The 21,953-nt window shown below is 41.5% G+C and overlaps 1 protein-coding gene across 2 annotated transcripts; it reads left to right on the top strand.

The window, feature by feature from the left end:
• Positions 1-7,146: 7,146 nt before the first annotated feature.
• GREM1 (gremlin 1, DAN family BMP antagonist) lies at positions 7,147-21,566 on the top strand. 2 transcript variants are annotated; one of them, XM_089523540.1, is made up of 3 exons: positions 7,147-7,227; positions 8,553-8,607; positions 19,447-21,566. In XM_089523540.1, exon 3 carries the CDS (start codon positions 19,448-19,450, stop codon positions 20,012-20,014), a length of 567 nt encoding a protein of 188 aa, XP_089379666.1. In that variant the 5' UTR covers positions 7,147-7,227; positions 8,553-8,607; position 19,447; the 3' UTR covers positions 20,015-21,566. The 2 variants fall into 2 exon arrangements, with proteins under 2 accessions (XP_089379666.1, XP_089379667.1); XM_089523541.1 differs by lacking the exon at positions 8,553-8,607 and having other exon boundaries at positions 7,150-7,227.
• Positions 21,567-21,953: the final 387 nt, after the last annotated feature.

Genomic DNA, 21,953 nt, shown 5'->3' with positions numbered 1-21,953 from the left:
TTCGCGTGTCCTCCATTTTTTTAAAAAAAGTGTCTTCCATTTGAAAATTTTGTCCTACATTTGTCCTGGTTTATTATTTAATTATTTATTTTTTGGCTCCCCCCCCCCCCCCCCCAGTTGTCTGAGGGACAGCAACCTGGCCCCCGGCTCAAAAAGGTTGCCTACCCCTGTTTTATTATATATGTTGTATTATGGACCATGAAAATTATAAATAATTTTTTAGAAAAGATATATAGTTTTGGCCTACAATTCCTGTCATCTTCCACGCTGGCTGAGAGATCCTGAAAATTGTAGCCCAAAGAGTAACTTTTCTCGAATTCTGACTCAAGAATATTTCTATGTCAGCAGTGCTATTTAGTTTCTTGTGGGGATTTTTTCTGGGGTCTTCAGAGAAGATGCCAGCCACAGATGCTGGTGAAACGTAAACTCTTCCAGAAGTAGATACCACATAGCCTGAAAACCCCAGAAAAAAACCCTATGGATTCCAGCCATGAAAGCCTTCGACTTCACAGTGCTATCTAGTCTTTTCAGGACAGCTATCTTACATCAAGCATGAGTGACTTCTTCCTAATGGTGGAACATGATGTTCAACACTAAAATAATTCATCTTAGTGGCTGCTCCCACCATCTTGAATACCCTTCCATGGGAATCTAAACTGACAGCCTCCTTGCTTTTCTTTCGTGAGCAAGCAAAAATTGTTTTATTCAGGCAGGGGGTGGCTTTTATATGGGAGATGTGTTATATGGGATGTGTGTAGTTATGGGCTTTTTTGTGTGTGTTTTAACATGTGTAATTTTATATTGTTTTTATTTTGATGTTTTTGATTGTTTTAAAACTATTACAAAATTTTAAAAATGCCTTTATTTGTGATTTGCCTTGGGTCCCTTTCTGGGTGAAAGGTGGCATAAAAATAAATAAACAAACAAATAAAGATCAACATGTTTGCTTAGTTTACAGCCCATGATTTTCAAAAGCTGTTTAAAACTGCAAAGGCTTCGGCATGTGATTTCTCCTGTATTCCCATATTTGGGGTGCTAATTTGCTCATAAAACCTCATTTACCATGCTATGAATTTCTAGTTTTGTGTGTATGTAGGTATTATTATTATTATTATTATTATTATTATTCTGTTGCTATTCCAATCAATTACATCAACTGGTCTTTTTATAAAAGCTAACAAACAATTCAACTATTTGTGGAAAGGAAAATATCATTATCCTTCTTGGCTTTAAACAGTTCAATTTTACAAAATGGGAAGAACTTTTCCTGATCTGGATGTGGTTAGAGAATAAAATACAAGAACTGGAGAATACTAATTTCATTTAAAGATATTATAATAGAGGAAGGGTTCAAGACCAAAACTTGTTAAAGTAGGACAGAGCAGGAGATGAATGTAGGTTGTTGTTTGGGTTGTTGTTTTTTTTGACAGAAAAGTATATGAAGAAAACCAGAACATTTGGAAATAGAAAGGCAAAAGATTTGGCCACAATCTTGTGGTACCACTTCCCAGAAATTAAAATGCTCCTGGCAGTTTCTTGAAGATGAGAGAGCGATTTGTCATAAATACAACTGAAAGGTAGTGATTGTGTTTATTTTTGTAATTCACATTTCTGTATTAACTCTACAAGCACTCACTTACAGTTCAAATCTTTGTTATAAATAGTTACCTTGAAAGTTGAACTTCTGCAAAATTAATATGGTTTTCTGCAAAAGTATATTAAAGGCATGAAATATGTTACTGGGCTTTCTATTACTTGTATCTTCAACTAGACTTGCATAGAATGAGGTATTTTAAAGGATATTGATTCACATATCCCAGTTCATCTTAACAGGTAAGCACAGGTTGAGTCTCCCTTATCCAAAATGCTTGGGACCAGAAGTGTTTTGGGTTTCAGAGGGTTTTTTTTTTTTTTTTGGATTTTGGAATAACTGTATTTGCCTATTTGTACATAAAGAGATATCTTGGAGATGGGACCTAAAAATAAAATTCATTTATGTTTCGTATAGACCTTATACATATAGCATGAAGATAATTTTATACAATATTTTAAAAACATTTTTGTGCATGAAACAAAGTTTGCATACATTAACCATCATCAGAAAGCAAGGCTTTGACTATTTCAGCCACCCATGAGAAAAGGTTTTATTTTTGGAATATTTTGAATTTCAGAATTCTGGGTCAGGGAAACTCAACTTGTATATAGTATTCTTTATAAAGATACTAAATCCTCAGTGTAGTTAATAGCTAAATTGGGATCCAAATTATATTTGGTAGCTCAGTAGCACCAAAGAAAATGTGTACTCACTGGCTGTTTGGCATCCAGTCTTATTCAAGACTTCTGCCTATTAAAACTAGTTTATATTAAAACACATTAAAATTGAGTGATTTCATACTTTGATTTTCCACATTCCAGAATGTACTACTTTGCCTCTTGTTTGTGTGTATTTTGCACTAAATGTCAAGATAAATCTATCTTCCTTCATAAAACGAACGCTAGAAAAAGCTGAGGTAATTTAAATCCCAATTTTATATAGAGACAGAAATATTGCTTACTATGTGCATTAGGTCAATGTAATTTTAAACGGATATATAAAGTAGGAGAAAGGGCCTTGCCTTTCTCACACTGCTGCCTCGGAAGCCACATCAACGCAAGTCCTTCTCTATGCCATGACAGCTATTTCTCTCTATAAGAACAGTGTGGAAGCTGGACAATGAGAACATGTGTCCTTCCTTTGTCACCTGTGACATATGAGTTTCTTTAATTTGGAGAATGTTAATCCCTCTTTGAATTGTTAAAGTTTTGAATGGAGGTTTACAAGTCAAATCAGAGATGGGTGAGTTTACCTGCATGATGGTCAATTCCACTCCCTTCTGCTGGGTATACATCTCCTGAAGAATGTTCATATTTTTCTGGGGTTTTTAAAAATAAGAATGGGGGGAGAGAAGATGGGGTTAAGTTGTCATCACTGTTGGAATAGGGTTCAATAGCTATTATTTCCCTGTTTGGTCCACAGAATAGGGGTGGTGCCATCTTGTCCTTTGCCTCAGACAGTGGAATGCTTTAGTCTACCACTGCCCTACATGAAGGACAACAACAAAAGGAGACAAATTCCAGATTAGTCCAGCTTCTCAGTCTTTTGATGGCACACTCAGTCACCTTCTTCAAGGCAAAGTATTTTCTGTCCAGGAAGGATGATTTGTTTTGAATCCTGAGTCAGCCAACACAGGCAAGCTCCCTTTCCACTACTGTGAGATCCTGAAATGGAGGTGCTGTTTGGAAAAGTCCTCCGAATGTATACACTCGATTATTCCTATATTTAAAAAAGTAATAACCATTATGGACCCTATTTCCTCTATTTTGGAATGGAAAGAAACATTATCAGATGTACTGCTGTCTTTTATGAAGTTGCCTATCTTAGATGTCAGCAAAGGAAGAGGAAACATGATCAACAGAATATATCAAAAATAGGTGGAATAAATGAAATGTGAAGGGGTCAGCAAAAGTGATGATCAATAAAATTGGGAAGGCTTCCTCAGCACTTCTTAGCCTGGATTCTAAATGCCCTGATTTGTGTGGTATTAAATCTCTTCATGCAAAGTTACACATTAATTGTGTTGTGCTGAATGGAAACTTTGTGTAACTGAACTAAGACACCAAAAGTGGAACCAAATGGACAATTGTGCAATGCATCTTCAACTCCTCTTCTGCAAACTTAAACTGAACAAAAATGTCCAACCACTTTCACTGGAGAACTGCACCCCATATGTTTTATACTACAAAACACCTACCTTTCCCAATCATAAGGATTGCTAAAAGCAGGGGGACAGCGGCAGGGAAGCAAAACATATGAGCGCTGACTTCTAACAAATAGAGCTTTTGCATAAAAACAGAAATGGCAAATTTATTGTCATACACACATCTCCAGATTAGCTGAAAACACTGTCAAGTCCCTGAGTCCAACATAGGTTGGGGCTACAAGTGTAGATGCATTTCAACCATTTTTATCTAAGAGTGCAGAGAAAGCTAAAACAGGAGGAATCAAAACCACCTGTGAATGTTTGCCACAATATCATTGTCCAACATTGTAAAATCTTCAGTAGAAAAAGGATGCCCAAAGTTTGGACTTCTCTTGACCAGAGGTAGAACAGGCTTCTTGTATTTGGAATCTTTACAAAACAACATTAGAACCCCAAGATCTACCAGCTGGCGCCTGATAGAAAAGACACAGAGCTTAGAAATAAAGGTTTTCAGGTCCAGCAATTTGTTTTCATTATTCCACTACTGACAGATCTTAGTCCTTCCAAGCAGGTGTCCCTTCCTTGTTCTTCCTCTTCCCTCCAACCCCAGTATAAATCCTGCAGTTTCCAAGCTTTTACTTTATGTAGATCACTACAGTGAAAGTTTGGGGGGATCACTACTTCAGTTTTAAACATTTCTAACATAACCAATGCCCAAGAGGAGTCAAAAATGTATATTAAGGGGTATTTCAGTAGACCCCACCAAATGTGCCTGGTGCCCATGGTTGTGGCTATGAGGGAGGGGTGCAAAATGAGGGCTGTTGTTGTATAGCTTCACGTTGTTTCCAGCTTCCAAAATAAGAATTCTGCCCCATCCCATGAAATTGTTCCTCAGTCGCCAAATCTCTATTATTGCAGAGTGTGACACTGAAAATTACACACACCTAGAATTCATGCATTCGCTGTTTGCATTCCCTTGGTAACACTGCCTACTCTTTTCCTTTGGGTGCCTAATTTAAAACTGAAGTTTTAAGTACTGCAATATTAGAATCTGGAAGACTGAAGAAAATTTTTATTGGAGGTGCGGAATTCTTATGGGGCCACAATGGTCACATTTTGGCACACTTGATAGCTGCACGCCTGTGGATGGCATTTGGCATTTAATACCTGTAATACCTTGCAGAAAAGAAAGTGAAGGGCTCCATCACTATGGACGATCTCATCTTTCTGCAATTGCTCCATCTCTTCCACACATCCCACATATAGCTTCCTTGTACTCTTTCACAGACATCCTGCAGTACCATAAGGAACCACAAATGGCCCACAGATCACCAGGCAGCAACTACTGAAATGTTGACTATTTTATTTTTACTATTGTTAAACAATTGAGAGTCATCTATTCTTTGTCAGTTTGCTACAAATTACCCAGTGGATCCTGATCTCCTCTCTCTGCAGTGTTGTTCAAGGAACAACGACTTTACTCATTGTTAGAATCAGTTGCAATACTTTTTCCTTTATGCTGCCAACTCCATCACTGAAGGTTTTTGGGAACCACAATTTCAGCAAAGTATTTTAAACATTTCTACCATATCCAATGGGTGACAGGAATCATATTAAATCCCTAATGTGTTTGGAATATGTCACAAAAATAGATGATCAGTCTGCTTTAACGTCCAAGTTCATATATGAACAAACTTAATGAATGGCTTGTGCAGACAAATATATGAAAGTATAAAAGGGAAACAAATAAGTCCAAAACACACTGCAGAAATAATCCAGTTTGAGACCACTTTAACTGCCTTGGTTCAATGCTAGGGAATTCTGGGAACTGTAGTTTTGTGAGACATTTAGCCTTCTCTGTCAAAGACTTCTGGTGCCACAATAAACTGCAATTCCCAGGATTCCCTAGTACTGAGTCAAGGCAATTAAAGCGGTCTCATACTGGATTATTTCTGCATTGTGTTTTGGACCATAATTGTGGGGCTGAAGCAGTATAACAATAAGCAGTAGCAAAGCTTTGGGGAATTTCAAGAGCAGAGCTTCAACATTTTGCTTCTTCAGGACAAATACCAGAATGCAGATTCCTGGGAGTTGTAGTCATTCCTGGGCCCCCGAGTGCCTGTCTACATTATAAAAAGCAAACTAGATTAATCCTGATTCCCCCTCTTTTCAAGACACCTTGGGAACTGGACTAGAGCTCTTTGGCCAACAATTCTGAGTCCCTCCTCAAACTAATCCCTAGGATGGACCCACGGCAGTTAAAGGGGCATGAAAAAGACAGGGCTGTGTGGGGCACAATTCCCCCAGAGCCCTCCATTGTTATTCCTGTGAGCTTTGATGAATGAGGCAGAGAATTAGGCAATAAAAATGTCCCCTGCCTCCAAAGGAAGCATCTCTGGCATTGCAACTTGAGAGGGATGGGAGCCTGCACACTCCTTTCATGTAGGGCACGCAGCCATACTCTCGCTCTCTCTTCTTTCTGGCATAGCAATCATCCAGATATATATATGTACAGTATATGCGCTTTGCAACAGAGTGTAGCAATGCTCCAGATTTTCTTTGGATAATATTTAATCCCTAAATATTATATATTATATTATATTATAAAATATAACTTAAATATAATATTGATAAATAGGGATTAAATATCAATAATATATATATATATATATATATATATATATAATTGATATTTAATCCCTATTTATCAATATTATATTTAAGTTATATTTTATAATATATATATATATGTTGTATGTATCTAATAAATATATATGGCATTTAATAGTTATATTTAATCCCTATTTCTCAATATTATATCATTTAATAGCTAATCCCTGTCTATCAGTAAAATCCAGCTCCTTCTTTCTGGGCAGCCCAGAAGGCCCCCTCCCTTTAGGCTGGGCCTAAGGGCAGTTCCTGGGCCGCTCTGGCTCTGGCTCCACATTTCCTTCGTGTGTTGAATGACTCTCTGCGAGGCCATGAAACCAGAGGAATGGAACCGGGGAGAGGCAGTGAGGTGTAGTGGTCTGAGCACTGGGCCTTGGGCAGGTCACTCTCTCTCAGCCTCAGGGCAAAAGGAAGCCTCTGAAGGAACCCCGTAGGACAGGTTCACCAAAGGCTGCATCCGCACTGCAGGCATAACCCGCTTTGGCACCGCTTGGACTCTTTTGTCTGGGCCCACCACAAACTCCCACTCCCAGAATTCCATAGCCAGGAGTCCAAGCGGTGCCAAAGCGGTTTATCCTTGCCGTGCGGCTGGAGGCAGAGGCTCCCGCTGAGCCTGGGGTGCCTGGGGTGGGAGGGAGGCCTTGGCCGGGAGGCTGCAGCGGGGCGGGCGCCGGCTGGAGGCGGGGCGGGCGTCCGAAGGAAGGGGCTGGAGGTAAGGGTTTAAACGGGGCCCCGTCGAGGCAGGAGGGAGCTGGAGAGGGCGCCATGGGCTCCGCTTACTGAGGCGCCCGGAGGGACGGCAGAGGCTCCTTCCCAGGTGAGCTGCCCCGGGAGGCAGGGGGGGGGGGTTCCCAGGGCTGGGCTCCGGGGCAAGAGGGAGGCTGGCCGCGGGAGCCACGGCAGCAGCGGCAGCAGCAGCAGCAGCAGCAGCCTCTCCAGTCCCACCTGGAGCGGGAGAGCCCTGGGGCCAAGGAGGGCTGGCCCCGGGGAAGGAAGGGAGCCGGAGGGCGACGCTGCTGCTGCTGCTGCTGGCTCTTCCTGAGGAGGACCCTCTGCTGCTGGCATCTCCCTTCGGATCCCTGGGTCCAGTGAGGGTCATCTCCTCCTCATCCCTCCATCCGTCTCTGGCCTCCTCCTGGGATCGCTAGATCCTGGTCCGACCTCCCTGTCCGATCTCCTCCTGGGACCACTAGACCCAGATCTCGCCTCCTTCTTCTGGGCTCACTAGATCCGTGTCTGATTCTCCTCTTGGGATCACTAGCCTGGTGTCCAATTTCCTCCTGGGATCACTAGATCCATGTCCGATCTCCTCCTGGGATCGCTAGTTCCGTGTCTGGTCTCCTGGGATCACTAGATCCGGGTCCAATTTCCTCTTGGGATCGCTAGATCCTGGTGAGATCTCCGTGTCCGATCTTTTCCTGGGGCCACTAGACTCGTGTCGGACCTCCTCTTCCTGGGATCACTAGATCCTGGTCCGATCTCCGTGTCCGATCTCTTGGGACCACTGGATCCGGATCTGCCCCCGTCCTCCTGGGCTCACTAGATCCGTGTCTTAGAAGCCCTCCTGCCAGATTTCTCCGCACCGGAGAGGAAGAATCTAGTTTGACACCACTTTCAGCCGCTCTGGGCCCCACAACAAACTCCAACTCCCAGAATTCCATAGCCTTAAGCCAGACGAAGAGTTAAAGCGCTGCCAAACCGGGTTATATTCTGCAGTGTGGATGCATGGCAGAAAATGGTTTTGGACTGAATGGCCCTTGAGCCGGTCTCTCCCAACTCTGGGATCCTGTGACTCTCTGGCTGCATTCTTCTTCCTTCCCTTGGAAAGGTCCTGAGCGGGAATTTCCCAGCCAGGATGCAATGCTGACAGAAGGGTTTCTCACACTGGGGCTCATTTCGGCATTAAAGAGAGATTAAAGCACCCTTAAAGCATCCCGCAAACAAAGCGGAAATGGCGAGGAATTGCACGAATGATTACCACACAAATAAAGGGATATCGGAAGTGCATTGTCACTGAAATCCCAAAAGTACAAAGATGTGCCTTAATGCTTTTTTGTGACCGCTTTAATGGTGGGTTTTGGTGCACCGTCTTCTGAAATCGTTTTGCCTAATTAATTACATGAATATCTGGGATATTCACAGGATGAACTCCCAATCTCCTTCCTGTGATAAACTCCAGAGTGTTTTGAATTTGAAGGTAAGTGTGTCTTTCAAGGTGGTGCAAAGCTACAAATATACATCACTATTCTAGCCTTTTTCATAATCCCAACCATCACCAAAAAATAAATAAATACAAATCGAGTCTTACTTTTCTGGAATTTCAAAACCGAAAAATATCCCCAAATACAAAACTGTCCAGGCGGGTGGTTGAGGTAATGATACCTTTATTTTCTGAGGGTTCAATGTACACAAACTTTGTGACAGGCACAAAATTATTTTAAAAGGATTGTGTATAAAATGATCTTCAGGCTCTGTGCATAAGGTGTATCCAAACTTAAATACATTTCATGTTTAGATGTGGGTCTCATCTCCAAGATGTCTTTGGTGTATATGCAAATATTCCCAGATCCAAAACACTTTGGGTCCCTAGCATTTTGGATAAGGAGACTCAGCCTGGGCCTGAATTAAAAAGAAACTGCTCTAGAACCTTTTGCAAACCTTAGAAAAAACGATTCAAAGAACTGACTTAGGATTGCAAGTATTTTCAGATATTTTTTATTCTTGGTTCGCATTAAGGCATAGAAATGGGTGGAAATCCCACACTTCGCTGATTAAGTTGGAGGTGTCCTTTTCTTTCTACTGAGTGGCCAAAAGCCATTTTGACATACAACTCTTACTTTAAAAATACTTTTAAAATTGGAGTTTAGATCGTTTAACTTCTTCTGCAGCCGGTAGTGAAAGGGAAAGCCCAGATAGCCATGTGGTTGTTGTTCGGTAACCTTCAGATGGCTCCTTGATAAAAGGAAAAGTTGCCGACAGGTATTCCTTTTGGATAGTTCACAAGAAATGCCAAAGTACCTTTCTCCTCTGAGATGTAACTTTCAAAGGGGGAAAAATAGATGAGGAGGAGTTTTACACAGCCCTTAAAATTTAATAGATTTATTTGGATGTGGGTTTCCATGGATTATAATCAATTTCCTCACCTGAATTGATGGAATACATTATTCAGCTCTTAGGTTTATACAGTGGATCCTTGGTATCCACTGGGGTTTTGTTCCTGGAAGGGACAACCCTGCTCCCCATGGATACCAAAATCCATAGATCCTGAAGTCCCATTAAATACAATGGTGTAGTGAAATGGTGTCTCTTATACCAAATGGCAAAATCAAGATTTGCTTTTTTGGAATTTATATACTTTTTGGAATATTTCCAAGCCATGGATACTTGAATCTGTGGATGAAAAAATTCATTGGCCGACAAGTGGGAGTTAGCCTTAGTGGGATCAATGTGATGTGGGATGGAAAAAATGACAACTGTATTATGAATGTAAGTCATAATTCCTTTGGCACTTTGCTTTGTAATTTGTGACTGCTCCCACTGAGGAGAATACAGCACTAAAACCCTGTTTCCTTCCCCAGTAGAGGGCTCCTAGAAAAATTATAATACTGGCCTGACTTGTCAGCCATTTTTTAATTGGAAACACCCTTATTCTGTCTGGCTGTCTCAAAGAAATTTTATTCTAACACTTTGTCTCATCATATCTCAGAACACAACGTGGTTTTCCACATGAAATGGAATAATGGCTGCCTTCAAACTTTTTGGTGCTCCAATTTGTGGTTGCCCAGATGATGCATTGCAACTCTTTTCATCCCTCACCCTTGCTTATGCTGGCTGGGGCTAATGGGATTTGCTGTCTATCTGACAACATTTGGGATGGCATTGGCAATGCATTACCCAGCTGCAATAGAATAGAAGTGCACTAGAACATACATTTGCCGGTAGGTGTCCAACATGGGTTTCACCTTAGTACGCCTTGACTACTAACTCAGCTGAATATTGTGACAGCATCCTTAAAATCTATAAAAGCTTATTCCATGATGGATCTGCCTGTGCTCCCCCCACCAAATAGACAGATACAGCTTTTCTTTGGGAGACTCTGTTTTGTAAATGGCCACAGAATCTTGCCATGGGACACTCACACTCACACACTGCATTTTAGATCAATGTCTGATCCAGCCCCTATCTCATCCTTGAATTGTAGCTCAAATGTTTATTTTAAAAATCCTGCTCCTATCCCTAAAAAAAAAAAACTTACAAAAATTAAATGTGAGTAATCCCTACCTGAAAAGCATGTCTGTGATAGTTATACTTGGACTACAGTTCTGGTCTCTCCATTTCTAAACATTATCATTCATTTCTAAATTCATAGAATCATAGAACTGTAGAGTTGGAAGAGACTGCAAGGGCCATCCAGTCCAACCCCATTCTGTCATGCAGGAAATCTCAATCAAAGCATCCCCGACAGATGGCCATCCAGCCTCTATTTAAAGACCTCCAAAGAAGGAGACTCCACCACACTCCGAGGGAGTGTGTTCCACTGTCGAACAGCCCTTACTGTCAGGAAGTTCTTCCTAATGTTGAGTTGGAATCTCTTTTCCTGGAGCTTGTATCCATTGTTCCGGGTCCTGTTCTTTGCAACAGCAGAAAACAAGCTTGCTCCCTCCTCAATATGACATCCCTTCAAATATCTAAACAGGGCTATCATATCACTCTTAGCCTTCTCTTCTCAAATTATTGTTGTCAAGATTAGGAGATACAGAAAGAACCCATTAAAATTTAGCATCTCTTATTAAAGCGCTTTATTTTTTGGCATGGGAGACAAGTAAAGGGTAAGCATACAAAGCAGAGGTCAAGAAAATGGCACATAGCTTGAGAAAGTGCTTTTTCAAAACACTTGCATTTTGGGGTAACCAAGAAGGGTAGTACTTTGCCCCCATTTTCTGCCTTTCCAGCCGTTTCTGGAAATCTTCAGTCTGCTCAAATTCCCTCCTGCGAGGCATATTCTTTAAACATATTCAGGGGTAGCTGTGTTAGCAATTCAGCAAACTATGACAAAATCTGAACTCCACAAAAGAGCAATAATTTCATTTGCCAGTCAAAATGCACAAAATACTTTGCACAGGCTTTTGAACTTCACTGGATATTTCACCAGGTCAAATGTTAAAAAACATACAGGGCAAGAAAATGTATGATGTTAGAACAGGCCTACATTTCATCTTACATGTTTTTCTGTTGTCACTTCTTGGCCAGGTGGGGACTGGGGACAGTAAAAGATAAGTAATAAAATTTCAACTGAATTAGCAATGGAAACGTAATCCAGGTTGCTCATGTCCTGTAAGCTAACTGCTCTTTTGTTATGCAGAAAATATTGAATTTCTGAAGGGATTAACATTCCCTTAATGATGTCATTTTGAGTTCAGTTTTACCTAGGGCTCTATCCTATAAACCGATAGCCCATGTTTCTTGCAGATCCTGGTGGATTGTATTATCTGAACTGGGCTAGTGAGGTAGTTTTGAATTCTTTATGTCCATATGAGGCAAAACTGACCTGTAATTTGTGGTTCTTCATCCCTGGTTTTGTTTGTTCCTAAATGGTACTGTCTTCTAAGGAATTTACAATCTAAACTATTCATCTACAGATTGTGCAAAAATTGTCAAACAGAGCTGAACTTTGTTGAGTTTACATACTGGCCCTATTGAGAAAATGCAGAAGACTAAATTCCTGACAAATGGGAAGATGAGTTCATTGAAGCAATTACTGGAGAAACATGGGCCAAAAGCGGCATGGTGCTGCCGATACTAGGGTTCAGGAGCGCCTAGCAACCGCACGCTCCTGAACCCTAGTACGGACGGACGCCGGCATCATGGCGGCTTCCTATTCATACAGGGACCACCATGATGCTGCCACCATACAGCGACCAGACATCGCTAGCAGGAAGTGGCATTATGGTGGCGCCCCTTCCTGCTTCCGGCGTTGCAAAAAAGCTCTAGGCGACTCCTTTTTTGTGGCACGTCTGTGCTGCAGCATGGGGATGCTGCAGCACAGATCCATCTGTACTGCCCACTGTTTGTTTCGTGTTTGGATTAAGTTCTTTAAAGCAATGGAAAAGGTAGTAAGAAATGGCATGGTTGTGATACGTAAAATAGTAAAACACTCAGTGACATAGACTTCAGTTGATTTATTTGGACTCAAGCTGAACTCAAGTCACTTCAGTGACTTGGCTTGGCAATAAATGACGTGCTGACTCGACTTGTGACTTGGATATTTTTAGCAACCGACTTGCTGGCATCATTCACTTAGAGGCAGCCAGGCAAGACCTACCCGCAGAGTCCAGGATGTGTTTCTTGGAAAATAACAGCAAATGCATTAGGCAGCTGGCTTGAAGAAGAAGGATCCTTCTAAAGTTTTTCAAAAGTTTTAGAAGGCTCCTTCAATGTTCAGATGAGATATGTTGCTGAATAGACCGCAACCACTGGCTCAAGCCCATTGCTTAATGCACTTGCTATTCTCTGAGAAATGTGCCATGCCTCCTCTGTTTTTCTGTTAAAATTGGCTCCCAGACTTAAGACTTACTTGAAAGTATCTTGCAAGGACTTGAGATTCGAAGATAGAAACTTGATACTTGACTTGAGACTTGGAGTAAAATACTCGAATACATCACTGTCTGATACTGGGCAGTGTAATCCACTTGATTTCACTGACTAATTTCATCATGATATAAATCCTACTGTTAGTTCCAACTACACTTGTCCCACAGATTTTTCTGTGTGTTGATTTACCTTTCATTCGATTCAGCAGGTCTACTCAAGTTAAGAATATTTAACAGGGCTAAAGCCTATGCCAGTTTAAGTTTTAAAAATAATAACTTTTATAGTCTTTTCAGATAGTATTCAGATCAGGTGTTCTCATTTACAGCAGGAGTAGGCTATCATCCTCCAGATGCTGTTGGACTGCTGCTCCCAGCATCCTTCACCTATGCTGGGTACAGCTGATGTGGACTGTAGTTTAGTAACATTTGGAGGGTGAAGTTACTCATCACTTACCTGCTGTGATTCTGCAATTATGATGTTCAGTGCATGAGGCTGGAATGTTGAAAACATGTGCTGCAGTTTAATGATGTCATATACATTGAAACTTGTAATAATAATTTATTCCATACCTGCCTCTCCCATTGGATTGAGGTGGGGAACAGTAACTTAAAATACAACTGGACACATAACACAGTTAAGAACATGAATACCAGTTAAAAATACATAACCAGTTAAAAGAACACAACATCAATTTTAAAAACATACATATTAAAAAACAATCAAATCATAATTTAAAACTCATACGCTCAGGGGAAACATAATTATTGACAAGAAGTCCAATTGCTCAGTTTTCACATGGGTAACTTTTTCTGACCATTGTCTGAACTAAATTTGTTTTGTATAATAAACCATTTTTACCGTCACCTTACAAGCTAGTTATGGGACTGTGCCTCTGCAGATTTAAACATCCTGGTGTTCATTGATTTCAGTTCAGGTCCTTTAAGCCAGTCCTCTTCAACAATGGACTCAAGCAGATGAGTTGCTTGGAGAGGCCTCTGGCTGCTCCAGCCACGAGTGAGCACCAAACGATGTTGGACTGCAGTGAGAGGACGCTGTGGTCTGTAATGGACCGCTGGCAAGGAGTGTTTTTTTCCAGCTTCTTTTGCAGATGGGTTTGGGCCATCTTAGCTGTTCTCCAATCTGGGGGTGTGTGTCATCTGCACCCACACCCCTAGATCAGCCCAAAGACAGTGCTTTTTGCTGGTCTATTTTGCAAATGCCCTAGGTGGGATAGGTAAAAAGGACCATTTGCGGTAATTTCTATTTAGTACTAAATGGCTGGTATACTGTTCAGAAATTACAGTATTGTAAATCTGAATTAGAGCATTGAAAATTACACTAATTTACTTAGAATTATAGAACCATAGAATCATAGAGTTGGAAGACACCACAAGGGCCATCCAGTCCAATCCCCTGCTATGCAGGAACTCACAATCAAAGCACCCTGACAGATGGCCATCCAGCCTCTGTTTAAAGAACTCCAAAGAAAGAGATGCCACCACTCTCTGAGGGAGTGTTTTCCACTGTCAAACAGCTCTTATTGTCACAACGTTCCTCCTACTCTTGAGATGGAATCTCTTTTCCTGTAGCTTGCATTCATTGTTCCGGGTCCTATTCCCTGGAACAGCAGAAAACAAGTTTGCTCCATCTTCAATATGACACCCTTCAAATACTTAAACAGGGCTATCATATCACCTCTTAACCTTCTCTCCCCCTGGCTAAACTTATCAAGCTCCCTAAGTCTCTCCTCATAGGGCATGGTTTCCAGACCCTTCATAATTTTAGTCGCGCTCCTCCGGACACATTCCGGTTTGTCAACATCGTTTTTGAATTGTGGTGCCCAGAACTAGACACAGTACCCCAGGTGAGGCCTGACCAAAACAGAACAGAGTGATACTAGTACTTCACTTGATCTAGATATTATACTTCTATTGATGCAGCCTAGAATTGCATGGGCCATTTTAGCTGCCGCATCACAGTTGATACATGTTCAACTTTTAGTCTACTTGGACTCCTAGGTCCGGAACAGACGGGCCTTTGAGGCGCCCTTGTCACGTGTGAAGGTTGCCTGGTGGGCAGAGTGCCCACATGCCTGGCAACTCTCACATGTCATGGCCGCACCGCAAATGTGGCGCGCCCACCAACGGGGCACGTTACGGTGATGTCACAGGTGCACCACTTCCAAACGGGGAGCGGCGCAGCTGTGACGTCACTGTGCTGGCTCTAGCGGTTTGTGGCATCGCAGCAGCACCGCAAAAAGGAGCCACTTCTGGGCGCTCCGTTTTTGCTCTGCAGCAGTGCCACACAATTTGGTTGTTGCAGCGCTCCTGTGGAGCAAAGAGCGGCACAGCGGAGGTGCCTCTTTTTGGCACTCGGTACCGTGCCCTAGATCCCTTTCACATGTAATCTTGTTAAACCAGGGTCTCCCATTCTGTGCATTTCATTTTTTTTCTGCCAGAGGGGCTGTACACACAGCCTGTAAGGGGCAGCTCTATTCTGATCTTCGAAGCACTGGGTTGGGGACACGGCAACCGCATGCCACGCCACAACCTGGTACCAAAGGGAGTCACAAAATGCGGCTACTATCTGTGCTGCTACAGGGGCAGCATAAGCGTCACAATGTGGCCTTATGACGCCCCTTGTGCACAGTGCTGTTTGGGCGCTGCACATGAGCAACATCATGGTGCATGCCATCTGGTCAAGTGTGCACCAAGATGGTGCCTGGGAGCCAGCATAAGTGCTTTGAGCATGTAAATGCTCAGCACTCACTGAACCCTAGTTCAGGTCTAGGTTGGCACAAAGTGCCGGTCTGTCTACCCTCACAGTGCAGTACCTTACATTTCTCCCTGTTAAAATTCATTTTGTTAGTTTTGCCCCAGCTTTTTAATCTATTGAGGTCATTTTGAATTCTGATCCTCTCCTCTGGGGTGTTAGCTATGCCTCCTATTTTGATATCATCTGCAAATTTGATAAGCATGTTCCCTATTCTTTCATCCAAGGCATTGATAAGATATGCTGAATAGCACTAGGCCCAGGAGAGGACTTCTGTGGTTGAATCAATGAGATTTATTTAAGTGTTGGCTCATCTTTCAGCAATTTGATTGCTGAAACTAGCAATTGGATGTAGCCCATAAAGTTTCGCTTGTGACTAAATTCCTATGAAATTAATCCATTGTTGTATTCTATTGATGTTTCATTAGGCAGATCTCAGTCATGTTGTTTCACTGAAATAAAGAAAGTAAAATCTGTTTGAGTAACCTTCATAATGGTTTTGAAATTAATTATTGAAGTAATTACTGTCAAACTAAATTACATTTTGTTGTTTGTTCTTATATTGAATGCACAATATAAGAACTAAACCACCTCTGCTGGTGAGTCTTCTTTATTCAGTGACTTCCCTCTCTAAAATACTCTAATACTGATGTAAACCTACACTTCAAACAGTTCTTCCCAACTACACTGTATATCTATCCACCCAAGAGACCTTCTCTGGTCAACTTTGATCTCTGTTGATCTTCTGTGAAAATAAGCAGTGCTTTGAAATGGGTCTAAAACAGACAAAACACGGAAATTAAATGTTAAAAGAAACATGTTTAACTAATTTGAAGGTTGTAGGCTAAACTGACCAGCCAAGAAATGAAAAGTTGATGACACTTGAACTAGTTTTCAGTGTTGTTCTTTCATCTGAATTTTTTTGACACGTATTTTGGTTTGAACCTGAAATTTAAAATACAGAGTCTTAATTGTTTTGGAGGTTGTTGTTGTTGCTGTTGTTGTTGTTGTTATTATTATTATTACAGAAGTCCTTGAATGGTTTTCACTAGATATTGACCTGATGTTAATAATTAGTTTATATCAGTTGTGCTCATGTGCAACTCATCTACTCAAGCCAGTAGACTTGAAAGGAATGCAGTACTTGTTTTGTGTGCATATTTTTTTAAGCTGTAAAGTCCAGATATGTAATTTAGGCTTTCTGGTAGTTAAAGCAATGATCTCTCATTAATCAACCAATGATTTAATGCTATGCTCATCACTGATTTTTGTTAGAGACACATGATATATAGTTTGGCTTCATGTTTCACTGGGCATGGGCCAAGTGATGCTAGGTGTGCACTTTGGTTACATAGCTTCCTTGGGACATAGATGGATATCTTTACCTACATGACTTGGAAGTAGTGAGTTACAGGTAGAGTTATCTGCAACTAGTTAATTTTTATTTAGTGAGGGTCTAACAAAGGTGCGTTACACACGCGCCTAAAGTGCGTATTAGGGTTAGGAAGGGGCTTGTTAGGGTTACAAAGGGGCGTCACTTCCTGACGCCCCTCAACCCTAGTACGGACTGAGTCCATACAAAATGGTGGCGCCCGTCCACACGGGGGGCGCCATTTTGACGTCGCGGATGCATAACATCCGGACGCCGCACGGCAGAAGTGACGCCGCAAGTACGCGACTAGCGCCTAGCGGCGCCACTTCCAGGGTGCAAAAAGAAGTGCCATTTTGGCGCTTCCTTTTTGCTGCGGCTGGCAACCGTGCAGTTTGGCCACTGCGGTTCCCGGACCCAGCAACCGGCGGCGGCGGCAGACCGCCGCTTTTAAGCAGTCTGTAACGCCCCAAAGTTAGATTATAAATGCAATAGAAGAAGTAAAAGCAAGCTTATTTTATTAATAGAATGAGTAACAATGTATAGTTATTTTTTAGAAGTTACTTTAGGGGCATTTTAGCTGTATGTTTTCAAATTTTATGCCATTCTATTATTAGTCCTAAGTTTTCCACCTCCTCAAAAATGTAAATAAAATAGTGGAAAAGTTAATCTGCAGTGAAACATAAGTTAATCCTTTTCATCATTATAATAAGTAATAACATGAATTATTATATAACTTATAATAATTTAACTTAGAAACATAACTTTCTAAACTTTGCTCACTTTCTAGCTGGAACATCTCCAAAAGACAGTGGCTGAAATGGTGAAGGGTCTGGAAACCATTTTAGGGAGCTGGGTATGTTTAGCCTTGGAAGAGAAGATTAAGAGGTGATATCAAAGCCCTATTTAAATACTTGAAGGGATGTCATACTGAAGATGGAGCAAGCTTGTTTTCTGCTGCTCTGGAGACTAGGACATGGATGATGCTTTGATTGTGTCTTCCTGCATGGCAGGGGTTAGACTTGATGGCATTTGAGGCCTCTTCCAACTCTATGATTTTGTGATTCTATTTGAACCCTGTTCAGTTGAGCTATAATTACATCAAGGTAAACCTGTCATATTAACCAAGGGTAAGGCCTATTGGGTCCATGGAAGGACAATAGTACCCCGCAGCAACTATAGTAGTCTGCAATTGGTTGCCTCTACACCTTCCAGAATGCTCTGGGGTGTCACTGGGGTATTCTGGCCCCAAATTCACCCCTTATCTGTTTCGCAGTGACAACACTGGCTTCACTTGTGCAGTCCCAAGCTGTCCTTACTTCTGCGGGAACATCATTCTGAGGTCAGAACAAGGTGACCAATGTCATTACTGGTTGCCTTGTTCTGACATCAGAGGAACGTAGTCACAGTGATGGTGGTAGCAGGTGGCTTAGGACCATGCAAGTGACCATGCCATCATTGTCATGAAGAGACCAGAAACCCCCCAGCAAAAGGTGAGTTAAGTAAATGTGGGTTAAGGGGTAGAAACAGCAAGTTGGGTCTGGGCGTCATGAAGATAGTCCAGACCTGATTTAGGGTTTTGAGCCTACATCATGTAAACAGAATGTGGTGAGCCCAGTGAGAGCTTGGGGTATTTAGTCAATGTAGACAAATCCTGACTTCTAATCTATACATGCAGTAGAATCAGGTAGTTGAATGGAAGGTACAATTTAAGGCTGCAATAGGGAAAGTCATTTCATAATGGTCTTCCACATAAAAACACCACTACCTTATCTTTTTGCAAATGGAGGACTAACAGAACAAGCAGCAGCTTTGACTAATACATCTGATGCAATACCTTTTTTATTTTTCTTGTTGAATTTTCAATTAATGAGGAATATTAAAAATGGAATTTCTCTTGCTTTTCAAGTGCTGAAATCCACACTACTGTTTTGGTACTTTTCCATCTCATTCTGTTGCATGGCTTCAATAGCAATAGCAAGTACATTTCTATACCACTTATCACTGAACTAGCACTCAGTTTACAAAGTGTAAGCTAATTGCCCCCAACAAGCTGGGTACTCATTTTTCCAGCCTATGAAAGGATGGAAGGCTGAGTGGACCTTGGAGCCCTCTCTAGGATCACACTTACAAGATTGTGGCTGCAATACCAGCATTTAACCACTGCACCACCAGGGCTCCTTCAGTCTAGGTTCTAGATATTGTGTGAGGCACAATGAAGAAGAAGTTACTGTTTTATGTTTTAGGACTGACCTTTTATGTCATAGCAAGTGAAACTGACAGTATTTCCTTTCCTGCTTCTAGGATGGCTCGCAGTGTTTCTGCTGTCGGTGTTCTTCTTCTGCTTGGGCTTCTACTCCCCACCACAGAGAGTAAGAGGAACCGTGGGTCCCAAGGCTCCATTCCTCCTCCTGACAAAGACCAGCCTAATGATTCTGAACAGACACAGCAGCAGCAGCCACAGCCACAGCCATCACAGCGAGGCTCCAGACCCCGAGGCAAGGAGAAAGTCAAAGCTCCATCAGCTGAAGAGGTGCTAGAGTCAAGCCAAGAAGCCTTGCAAGTCACAGAGAGGAAATACCTGAAACGGGACTGGTGTAAAACACAGCCACTCAAGCAAACCATCCACGAGGATGGCTGCGACAGCCATACCATTATCAACAGGTTCTGTTATGGCCAGTGCAATTCCTTCTACATCCCAAGGCATGTCCGTAAGGAAGAAGGTTCCTTCCAGTCCTGTTCCTTCTGCAAGCCAAAGAAAGTCACCACCATGTTAGTTACCCTGAAGTGTCCAGAGCTTCAGCCTCCCAGGAAACAAAAAAGAATCACACGAGTTAAAGAATGCCGCTGTATATCTATAGACTTGGACTAGAAGTCAGTCATATATCCTCTGTGGCATCTGCCATTATTGCCTCCTCAAGTACAGGTGCCTAAATTTGCTTATATATGTCTAGGTGGGACAGATCAAAGAGAATTGCAGCAAACAGTGTACACTTTTTAGGTGGAAGTGTGGACCTCTACTATGAAAACATGCACATGGAATCACACTGCTGCTTGGAGTGCAAATTGTCACTATAACTGTAATCCTTTTCAGTATGTCACTAGTTCATTCACCTGTGTGCTGGCCTTCCTGCACTGTGATTTCCATCTTTCATCATAATCTATGCCATGGACTCTCATCACTACTTATTGTATGTGTGTTTTAGACTGAGGGCTCAACCAGACTGCCTTAAAGTATTGTTTCCAGTTCTTTTTGTTTTGATTGCATATTCAGAGATTTGCATCCAGTACTCTCTCTTGAAATATGCTAGGCTTCTCCCGCTCCCCTCTTTTTCTGATTACATCACCACTGCTCTCATTCAACATTTCAGAAATTAATTTTTACTAATTTACACTAAGCCTTTTTTTATTCAGGAATTATAGTCAAAGTGCAAAAGAGATTTAACAATATTATACTAGTTAAGCATTAGTATCATTTGGTTTTAGTGCTAACATTCCTCTTTCCCTAGAAAGGGCCTTGGAAACAATAATTGTGTTTATCTAGCAGCCATATTTCCTGGGTCAGAAAGAGTAGAAACACATGGCAAGTAAGTATTCTTTGTGGAAATTACTAGGTTAATTTAAACTGACCTGGAAAATGATAATAAAAACTCATTGGCTTAGAGGTCCCAGTAAATATTTTGGGATGAGGAAAATGTCATATGGATCTCCAAAATAAAATTTGTTTGTACAGGAACAAAACCTGCCATTGGGAGGCATCCTGAGAGTTGTGCCCCAAAGGACACTTTAAAAGGGATGCACTAATAGGGTGTAACAGAAACACTACGTGCAGATACTCCTTAATTAAGTGGTCTGCTTGTGGTTGTGAAGAAACTTAAATGGGCCCACCTTTATTCAGAGGGAAAAGATTGCCAAAACAGATTCAAATAAGGTTAAAGTTAAAGGGAAAAAATATTATGCTTTTTTAAAAGAAAGCACATAAGAGTGGACACATGAGGAAGAAAAAGAAATAAGATAAAAAGAAGGCAAACTACCCACTGATTTTGCAGATGCTTTGAATGTATTTTAAAAACCATTTTTTGAAGCTGCAGCAGGCATCCTGGGATGCTATATTGTTTGAATTTACTATAGTTCTTAATTCTACAATGCTTTTGACAGTGGCAGTGCCCTACATCTGTAATATTTCTCTGTAGTTGTGAATCCATACACGTGTACAGTGACCCATAATATACAACTAATCCAATTAACAAGCATAAAGTTTGAACAATAATTGGTGAGTCCAAAAAGCGAACAGTGTCCAGCTGGGAGCAAGGGGAAGGTACATCACCTTGCCAACACTCCTTTACTTTCCTTCCTCTCTTATTACCAACTGGCAGTAAATTAGAATAACAGTGTTTTTTTTTGGGGGGGGGCGAGGTAAAGGGATGTTTAAATAAACCTACTTACATTTTAGTGTCAGGGGATACTTCACACTGGTATTTTCATATCACCCTTATGCTGATGCCCTGGCCATATTCCCTGATATTTAGAAATCTTGCATAAATGGACAATAGGGACAGGTAACATGCAGCTCTCCAGATGGTTTCAGATTGCAGCTCCCCTAATCTCTGACCCCTGTTGCCACTGGTGAGAGATGGTGGAAGTTGCAATCCAACAATTTTTAGTCAGTTATAGACTGCCCTCAAAAGAGTCTATTCAAGTAAGATCCATCCAAGAAAGGTGTGTGGAAATTCTTAGGAAAGACAAGTGGCTTCCAGGAGCAGTGCTCCCATATCCATCCTGTACAGTAGTGTTGTCCTAACCTTTTCTCT

The sequence above is a fragment of the Sceloporus occidentalis genome, unplaced genomic scaffold (assembly GCF_023333645.1).
Source record: "Sceloporus occidentalis isolate IW3139 unplaced genomic scaffold, rSceOcc1.0.p SCAF_4, whole genome shotgun sequence".
NCBI classification, from domain to species: Eukaryota; Metazoa; Chordata; class Lepidosauria; order Squamata; family Phrynosomatidae; genus Sceloporus; species Sceloporus occidentalis.
This window is presented reverse-complemented; position numbering and strand designations above follow the sequence as displayed.

Bases quoted from the DNA above. Each gene is read 5' to 3' on its own strand.
- GREM1 (XM_089523540.1), top strand. From the start codon at position 19,448: ATGGCTCGCAGTGTTTCTGCTGTCGGTGTTCTTCTTCTGCTTGGGCTT.